The 9,673-nt window shown below is 35.7% G+C and overlaps 1 protein-coding gene, 1 long non-coding RNA gene and 1 pseudogene across 2 annotated transcripts; 1 reads left to right on the forward strand and 2 right to left on the reverse strand.

Moving 5' to 3' along the window:
• Positions 1–2,805: 2,805 nt before the first annotated feature.
• LOC147553294 (uncharacterized) lies at positions 2,806–3,596 on the reverse strand. The gene is made up of 3 exons (XR_015236715.1): positions 3,492–3,596; positions 3,309–3,380; positions 2,806–3,027 (listed from the first exon to the last, which is right to left on the reverse strand). It is a non-coding gene; the product is annotated as an uncharacterized LOC147553294 (long non-coding RNA).
• Positions 3,597–5,956: 2,360 nt separating this feature from the next.
• On the forward strand, positions 5,957–8,105 carry LOC147553295 (DNA-directed RNA polymerase subunit 10-like protein). Its single transcript, XM_086670705.1, has 4 exons — positions 5,957–6,273; positions 6,405–6,463; positions 7,631–7,725; positions 7,834–8,105. Exons 1-4 carry the CDS (start codon positions 6,238–6,240, stop codon positions 7,857–7,859), a joined length of 216 nt encoding a protein of 71 aa, XP_086526831.1. The 5' UTR covers positions 5,957–6,237; the 3' UTR covers positions 7,860–8,105.
• On the reverse strand, positions 8,089–8,920 carry LOC147553296 (ubiquitin-ribosomal protein eS31 fusion protein-like; annotated as a pseudogene).
• Between the last annotated feature and the right edge of the window lie 753 nt (positions 8,921–9,673).

Genomic DNA, 9,673 nt, shown 5'->3' on the forward strand with positions numbered 1-9,673 from the left:
GTACATATAGTTTATAATACAATATATGATTTTTTTTTTTGTTTAATGTATGTGTATTTATGTGTGTAGATTTGATATAACAGATGGAATTTCAAACAGAATCATCAAATCAAAGTAAGTCATCGAAACTAAAACCTGATGGCTAGGATAAAATATTTACTGAAGTTGGTCAGTTGTTTTCTGGTGGTGCAAAAGCATTTGGATATGGTCTTCGACAATATAGTGTAACTATTGTATGTCCTGCTCAAGACTACAAATGGAGAGTACATGGATGAGCACCATTTTTTAACCAGAGAAGATTTTTTACGTTTTTTTGTAGCAGAATGTAAACGATGTGTAATGTAAAAGAAATCATTTGTAATTTGTTGAACAAAACCCACATACATATACTAAATTACATTGTATACATGAAAAATGATAGTTTCCTCGTCATAAATAACACATAATTTACGTATTTGTTTCATAATTTGTATTCGATGTGTATTTATGTATGAGTAAAAACGAAAACAAATGTTGCTTTAATGTTCCCAGAAAAATATGCTATTTCCAAATCTGAAAGTTAAGTGAGAGAAAATGATATATATGTTTTGTATATTAACCCCCAAATCACGCTAAATTGATCTCAGAAAATATACTCTTTCCAAATCTGAAAGTTAAGTGAGAGAAAATTGATTTGAATCGAAAAAAAAATTTACATAGTAAGATAGAGAAAACTGATTTGGTTTCCAAACCTGTAAAGAAGAGAGAGAAAATTGATTTGGAAATCTCCGTGGTGATTTTGGTTTCTGATTGATTCGGATAATAGGAAAGAATAAATTTAATTTCCAACTCTGTTTAGAGGAGAGAGAAATTATAATTTGTTTCTATCCATTTTTTTGCTAATAAATCTCCCAAATCACGCCCAAATCTATCTTTTCAAAACGTACGAATTTTGAACGTGGGAGATTGACAGTACTGTGTTTAGAAAGTGAGAGTTTTTATGTCCATAATGTAAAATGACTAATTATCTATATTTTGGGAAGATTGGATCATAAACTTTTTTTGAACATTATTTTGGTCTATATACCCATGGACCCAAAAAAGAATTTTTGAGCTTATGAATGATTCATTTGAAATGGTAACTAATGTTGTCATTTTGATCCTATGGTTCTCCATGCTCGAAAGTGTTCCCAGTGAGTTGGCAAGCAACAAACAATTGAGTCATTATTTTTAGGTTTTAGATAAGTGGAATCAACTCAACAAACCTAAAAAAAAGTTGAATGGGATTGTATTTTAGACGAAATACTACATAATTCTTACAACAATAGAGATACAACTCATAAATTTCAATCACAGAAATATATTTTTTCGTGATTAAAAATTCAATTTCAAATAGGTTAGTAGGTAAATATATCTTAGGGTGGCGTAAAGGTTAGATTTATGGGTAGATTACTTTATTGTTGTTAATGTCAATGAAATCACAAGAATATTTGTCACCTTATGGCACAAAGGTTGTGGACGGGGTCTTGGATCATCACTCTTTTTTAACTGCTAATCATGGATCATTCTAACAATCTTTTCCTTTAAATATTTAAACACTCGTAGACACTATTCATTTTCTAACCTTTAGAATTGCCGCCTTCTTGGTTGGGTTTTGAAGTGAGAGAGACTCAGACGGAAACAGAATCTCTGTGACAAACTGACAACACAATCATCTGACAAATTCAATTACAATCGTTTCCTCAATGATATCACATCGTGGATTGTGGAAGATGGACGAGAGCTATGAACAGATAGCACTTCGGTTCCCACACAGTGTCAATGGAAGAGACGTGAAGCATTTCTGTTATTAATTTTATTTTCTCTTATATTATTTAATGTGGACAGGTTTCTTTTTTTTTTTTTTTTTTTTGTTGAAACAATGTGGACAGGTTTCTCAGGGGGCAAGGGGACAAATTTCTTTTTTGTGCAAGTATCCTTAGGTCAATTGTTCAACAAAGAAAAAGAAGTATCCTTAGGTCCTTATCAGGAGAAAAAGGAAAATTCATTAGTCGTATTTGGAGGCCCACCATCACCAAGGCGCCAGATAAAGTATTAGGGAGGGTTAATTCCATTTTGGCCCCCTAAATATGACCAACTGACTAAAATGACCCCCCTAAAGATTACCAGCTTCCAAAATAGCCCCCTTTTTCGTTTTTCCGTCTTTTGCTCCGTTAGACGTTAATAAGCTGGCAGTTTCTTGCCAGATTTACCCCTGCCCATATCTACCCATATCTTTGATGACCCACAGGTAATTTCTATGGTCCCACAGTTGTCAAATCAAATTTACTTTTCAATTTTGATACCCCAAAATATCACCATCGATATCCCCTTGAAGTTCAACTACTCACCACATAACTAAAACATAACCATATTAATTTTAGTATATTAAATAGTACTCATAGCTAAAATTATCTAGAACCCTAAAGTTTGTACTTACTACATATAAACAAGATTAATTAAATATGTAACCAATTTATAATTAATCTCCATTAAATAACTGCATTACCGTTTGAAACAACACTGTCAGGTAACATGTTATGATCAGAACAATTTGTCACGACACTTGGCACTTCCTATACCTGATCTACTAAAACACGTTCAGTTATGGAGTTGGAAGGTTCTTCATCTAAATGATCATTACTGTTGGAATCACATAGATAATTTTCAGCATCTAAATTAGTTCTACACCTACGAATTTCCAATTTTCCATATGATCTTTGGACATGATATCATCAGGTACACAGTCATTAATGATCTTTGGACATGATATCATCAATCCCACTGGAAATTATAGTAGATAAGCACTCCGAACACTCTTCCGAATGATGTTTGTCGAAGTCCTGCATTGGAGAATCTGGAAAACCATCTGGTATTTCTTGAGAATTTATCGGTACAGCAACTTCTTCGCGACTCACGCTAGAGGCTTCTACCACTTCCTCTTCCTTAAGCTGATATAGGTTTAATGTCGCTACCCTTTCTTTTACCTTTCATCGTCGTAGTTCTTATCTATAATGCATAAGAATGAATACAAGCCTATCAAACAAGGGATTTTTTGGCAAACAAAGTAATACATAAGCATTAGAACTGATGAAAGATAATAAGAGGTCAAATTTCAATGAATGAAGAAGAATTTATGTTGAAAACAAACAAAGTAATACATAAGTATTAGAACTGATGAAAGATGTTTTGTGTATAGACATTTATGCAATTTCAATGAATCAAGAAGAATTTATGTTGAAAACAAAAATCTGAAAAAGTAAATTTCCACTATTTTTTGCCCAACTTACTATCAGCTCTGATGAACAATCATAATGAGCAACCAAGAAGAAATATCCAACCCATGATTAACAACATCATCCCTGTTAAACAAAAATCACTTCAATGATAAGTTATTATAGAACATAAGATTCTAATTTCTCTGTTGTAATCTTTTTTGCCCTAGTTTTGAGTAAGGGTGAGAAAGAGGTTACTGGAGAGAAATTTGAGTGAGCTTCAAGAGAGATCCGAGAGCAGAGATAGCAGAAGACTTGATTTTAGGTTCAACATTCATCATCATCCAAAGCTAGAGAGAGAGAGAAAGAATGGACTACATAGTTGAAGGGAGTAAAAAAGTAAACTTGATTTGACAATCTTGGGACCATAAATATTTTTTGTGGGTCATCAAAGATATTGGTAGATACGGGCAGGGGTAAATCTGGTAAGAAACTGTCAGCTCACCAACGTCTAACGGAGCGAAAGACGGAAAAACGAAAAAGGGGGCTATATTGGAAGCTGGTCATCTTTAGGGGGTCATTTTGGTCAGTTGGTCATCTTTAGGGGGCCAAAATGGAATTAACCCGAAAAAATAAGTAGAGGAGAAGAACCTGACGTTATTAAGAGCAAGTTCAATGGCAGTCTGTCTTAAGTCAATAAAATCATTTTTTCACCTAAAATTTTTGGTCTCAGTTAGGGGTGTACACGAGCCGAACTCTTAACGAGTTGCTCGAGCTCGGCTCGACTATTGCTCGTGCTCGACTCGAATATTAACGAGCCCGAGCTTAACACGAGCTCAAAATCAAGCTCGTTTACATAAAGGAGTCGAGCTTGAACATTCTTTAGTGTATCACGAGCTACTCGTGAACAGCTCGTTTAACATACTCTTATAATAGTATAGTACATAATTACGTATTAGTATTGAAACTTGTACATGAAATATCAATCATTAAAAAATTATTGGAATATGAATCATTAATCATTATTACTGTGTGTGACAAATGATCATTGAAGTATTTTGATGATTTAGAAAGTTTTAATTTGAAGTATTTTGATAAACGAGCTTAAAACAATGCGAGCTCGAGCTCTTTCAAACTTATACGAACCGAGCTTGAACAAGTGGACAATTACTCGAACGAGCTCGAGCTCGACAGTCAAATACACGAACCGAACTTGAACATCTTACTACTCGGCTCGGCTCGACTCGAGTACACCCCTAGTCTCAGCTCAACCTCAAAATTCAGTTCCAGCCTCAGCCTCCCTAAGGGCCGAAAATTTGAATTTCCCTCTTTGCTAACCATCCAACCACCATATTAAATATCTCATATTTCTCTATAAATACATCTCCCTTTCTCTACAAACTCATCAAACTTCATATTCGTCTTTTTCTGCCATGGATTCTTTGAACACTTATGGAATACGAGATCTAACGATGACAATGAATAGATTTTGATCATTCGATTATTAGTAATGTGTTTTGGATCGTTAGATTATTAGTAATGTGTTTTGATCGTTGGATTATTAATGCAAAAGTCGGTTTGTATTAATATATTTTTATTATTAATGTTGGTTTTAATTTTTAAGTTATTTTTATTTTTTAAGTTATTTTTAATTTTTTAGTTATTTTTATTTTACCGTTGGGTCCCCAACGGTCATTTGGGGACTATTTCGATCGTCCCTAATGTTAGGTGCGACTGAAGCAATCGACTGGGGCTCCGCCCCAGCCGACTGCCGTTGGAGGGCCGGACGCAGGCCAAAAATTCAAAATTTTGATCTACGCTCGGCCTGCGTTAGAGTTGCTCTAAGAAAAGAAGGTAGGAGGAGGATATTGGTGAATTAATAGTACACAATTCCACTCCAAAGCATTAGATTAGTAAAATAATCAATTCTACATTATTATAATACCTCAAATAATAGTGTATGTTATTTCATATTAGAATGTATTTTATATCATACACTATTAGCTAGTTTGCAATTGAAGCGTGAAGAGAGCCTCTACCGTATCCTCCACTAGAGAAAACATAAACTCTAGCCACGTTCTAGAGTTGGGAAAACGGTTCGGAAGTCCATGACCCGAAGGTGACCGAGTGCCCGAAGTCCGATAGCCCGAGGATTATTAACGGGCTCGAGTGGTGTCACGGGCAACAAAATCTCAAAATTTGCCCCTCGAGGCCGCCCGCTAATTTTAACGATCACTAAGATAAAGGCCCGCTCTGTCTGAGCCCGAAGTGAAACTATCTGTTAGCATCTAAGCCTAACCGTTTTCCTTCCCCAGCCACATCGGAGAGACCAAAGCGGCAACGCCCTTCCAATATCCATATCCTAATGAAATCCGCATTAATCATTCAAGAGAATACAAAGTTACTGGGAAATAATGATAACGAGACACAAAAATAAGTGAACTAGCTTAATATCTTAGTCCTAAATGGTTTTGTGACTGAATCCGAAATGAATAATTTAACAAGAATATTCGCCATGGTTCTGGTTATGTTATTTTCTTCCATCTAAAATTCTATTTTGTTTGTTTTTTTAAGATAGATATAGTTTTAGATCATTGAACTCTTTTTTTTTTTTTTTTTTTTTTTTGTTGAAGGTAGATCATTGAACTCAAATGGAGCTCAACAAAAAAAAAAAAAAAAAAAAAAAAAAGAACTCAGATGGACCTAAAATCATCCATATCAACCACTTCATACATCACCTAGAAAAAGACACCACCTTCATATTTCTAAGGTTTCACTGGTTTTATGTCTTTACGAAAATACCCCCATCTTTTATGAATAACTTCCACGTATGCTAGTTATAACCAAGTGTTATTAAATATAAAACAGAGGTTCTTTTTGTCATTTCGAACGATTTGCCGCTAAACTTTTCGTCTGTAAATAGTACTACTTAATAGGAAGATTGTTAAAGATAGAAAAAGCAGGAGAAGAAGAAGAAGCAGAGAAAGAGGAAAATTAGGGCAAGATGATCATCCCTGTGCGTTGCTTCACCTGCGGCAAGGTAATCTCTCTCTATCCCTCTATTCCCCAAGAGTTCGATTTCTAGGGTTACGCTCCGTGACAAGTGTTTCTTTCCTAGCATACATGAATTAGGGCTAGTTTTGATTCTTCTTACTGGTATTGTTGTTAAAGGTTATCGGAAACAAATGGGATACGTACCTTGATCTTCTCCAAGCTGATTACACTGAAGGGTAAGCAAAATAACTTCATTGACTATCTTATCATTTCCTCTACTTTGTGTTTGATTTAGTCATATTTCTAGGGTTTAGTACTGAATGTTTCTGTCTGAGCTATATTGGTTATGGTTATTGATGGTTGCTTAAGTCTTTTGGGTTTGATTTATGACACAAGGATTTAATTTCTAGGTTGAAAAAAGTGGATACAGCAATATTTGTTTCTTGTATGCAATTTGATGCTTACTTTGAATATTTCAGAAAAGACTGTATTGGAACTAGTTGAATAGGTATATGTAAGATCTTATAGGTTGATTCCAACATTCATACCAATGTTTTTCTTCAGTTCATCCTTTCGACCAACCTTTACTAATTTCTCTTTGAGTTTCATTGATCTGTTTCTTCTCAAGTTTATTCGGAATTGCATATGTAATTTCATGGTGAATTTTGAAGAAGATGCATTGTGATTGGTTGGTAGGTCACAATTGAATCACATATCTGTAGATGATAACTAGTATATGTAGGGAATTGGCAGAACCGATCTATCGATGTTCGACATTAGGAGTAGTTTCTTTTTGTTCATTTTTCGTTGTGGTGAAAATTAACTTGTAATCTTAAGGTTTCTATCTCCAGCTCTATTACAATTGTATAAATATGAACTTTATATCTACTGTGTTGAGTTTATTATCCCGGACAATAAAGGATCACATTTCCAGTGGAAGGGTCTGTGGCCAATACTTGCTGCCTTCTGAGGTTCATCTTCACATACTTCCTCTGAATTGGAATTCGAGGAGGCGGCTCGATAGGAAGACAGTTCGAAAGTTTCCCATGACATTGATCCATATCCTTAATCCCCAAGGAGGGAAATCGACCCTTTTGCTATAACTGGACCTTCCATGAAATAATGGAAGAGATGACCTAGGCAAACACTGATGATCTTGTCTTTCTTTCATCTATCATATAGGATTTAGTTAATCACCATCGTACTTAGATACCATAGTTATTCTAACGCTAGTCAAAGTTTGATTTTGCACATCACTTCTGGTTCGCTCCAATGTTTTGTACTGCATACATATATTAGAAGTGCAGATACTAATTTGATTGGACTATTTCGTAATTCTCGATTGAAGTGAATGAAACCGTAAGGCTAAAGTAATTGATATAAATATGCTAATTGGTTTCCAGTGACGCGCTTGATGCATTGGGGTTGGTCAGATACTGCTGCAGAAGGATGCTCATGACCCATGTTGACCTCATTGAGAAGCTCCTCAACTACAACAGTATTCTCTCTCTCTCTCTCTCTCTCTCTCTCTCTCTCTCTCTCTCTCTTCACACATTAAGGTTTTTTCTTATGCTTTTTTCAAACACATTGTTATTATATCTGTCAGCTCTGGAGAAATCTGAACCCAATTAAGAGAAGTATGCTTGATGTAATGCCGGTCTGGTTTGATATACAAAGGGATGGTGACACCACATTTGCTCATATACTTCTTCAAATCAGTGTCTGTTTTTTGTGTTTTAGGAAGTTTTGAACTAGCACTTAGACTTGGTGTACTTAAGAAAAACATGACGTAGTTATAAGTTGGTTTTCATTTACTTTATCATACTCTCTTCTTACATATTTCACTTGATATATAGATTTTGGTTTATCTTCCTCTAATTCGTGCCAGTGGCAGTTCATTTATCTAACAGACAAGAATGACCAACCCATTAGGTAGGTTTCTGAATTATTGGTTCAGAATTTTGATAAACATAAGTTAATCCACATTTCCCACAATAATGTCAATCAAAATGATTAGCCATGAAAGTTCCAGCTCCACACTCAGCATTAGGGCATTCTTTCCTCAACCTCTGAACTTTTCCTGAATCATCAAACCTTATAAAACTGAAAAAGAGCAAGTTTACTTTCTTATGCTTATGTTTGATCTTTTTAGGTTTTGTGTATGTCTTCTTCTTCTTCGTCTTTTTAGCTCCTCCGCGAAGACGAAGAACAAAATGAAGTGTTGATTCTTTTTTAATATTGTAATCAGCTAGGGTTTTTCCATCTTCATGTTGTTTACCGGCGAAGATCAATCGTTGTTGATCGTTGTTGATCTGGTAGGATTCCTTCCTTTTTTTGGATCTTAGCTTTCACATTGTCGATTGTATCAGAGGATTCAACTTCTAGGGTTATTGTTTTCCCAACTTCCTGGCCCGGAAGTTCGCTTCTGGCGACTAGCTTCTACCGCTAGCGCTTGGACTTGGAAGCAAGCTAAAGCTATCTTGAAATCAAAGAAGGAAAAGGAACCTCCATGCAAGGACAGGTTGGTTTGAGGACCCGTTGGTCAAAGGAAAGGGGAGGTCCTGATTCCGGCCCGGAGTCGTATGACGCGAGTGTCACGTACGGTTCCTTTGAGAAGGGTGTGATACCACCACCTATCAGGCCCGACGAGCTGTCCACGAAGTTGCATCCCTAGTCACCTGGTCCATGCACATCGCTCTCTCCAGGAGAATGGGCTGTTTTGTGAGAATATAAATGAGTCCGACCCAATCTTGATGATATTGGCTTTAATGGTCTAACATCTAACAACCAAACCAATATCTAGATTTCCAAGCCCATGTCCATCTCTCTGAACTTGATTTTGTAGTGTTTTTTCAGTTCAGAAATGACTCTATGTCCGACCACTATTCCAGCTTGATCCCAACCTGGGTACGTGGTCGGACCAGATTTTTTGAGAGAAAGTGTTTGTTTTCTAAGTAGGACATAAAAGGGAAAAAATATCTTCTTTCTAAGTTGAGCTGGAGGCGAATCATATACTTCATAACGTTGAACTATAATAGTATCAACATGATATGTAATTTTTCGTCTGTTTTAGTAGACTACTGATAGGCCTCGATAAATTGTACAAGTACCTAAGAAGCGGATGTTTACTTGGTGATTTTGGAAGAGGACTAAAAACTTCACCTCCAAATATTAAAATTACTCTCACCAATAGAAAGCAACATATACCCAATCAAAATGTGTTTCTCTCTATCTCTTAAGTGTAGATGAGGTAATTGACATGAAACTAACAAGTAGTTGTGCACAACAAAACAATCTTTTGGTGTTTCCCCAAGTTTCACACTTCACACACCACAAGTAATCACAGACAATTTCAAGGTAGTGAAAGAACTACCAACCCAAATTGGAGCCATATAAGTCAAGTTTTCTATCTCTTTTTTTACTCTTGTGATGGTGCCTTATGTGGC

This window comes from Eschscholzia californica, unplaced genomic scaffold (genome assembly GCF_041429995.1).
Source record: "Eschscholzia californica isolate CP2 unplaced genomic scaffold, dmEscCali1.0.p SCAF_3, whole genome shotgun sequence".
NCBI lineage: Eukaryota > Viridiplantae > Streptophyta > Magnoliopsida > Ranunculales > Papaveraceae > Eschscholzia > Eschscholzia californica.

What these genes read in the sequence shown, in the direction of transcription:
- LOC147553295 (XM_086670705.1), top strand. Translation starts at nt 6,238, where the DNA reads ATGATCATCCCTGTGCGTTGCTTCACCTGCGGCAAG. An exon ending in CAAGCTGATTACACTGAAGG is followed by an intron (nt 6,464 to 7,630) that starts GTAAGCAAAATA and finishes ATTGGTTTCCAG; the next exon opens with TGACGCGCTTGATGCATTGG. An exon ending in GAAGCTCCTCAACTACAACA is followed by an intron (nt 7,726 to 7,833) that starts GTATTCTCTCTC and finishes TATATCTGTCAG; the next exon opens with CTCTGGAGAAATCTGAACCC.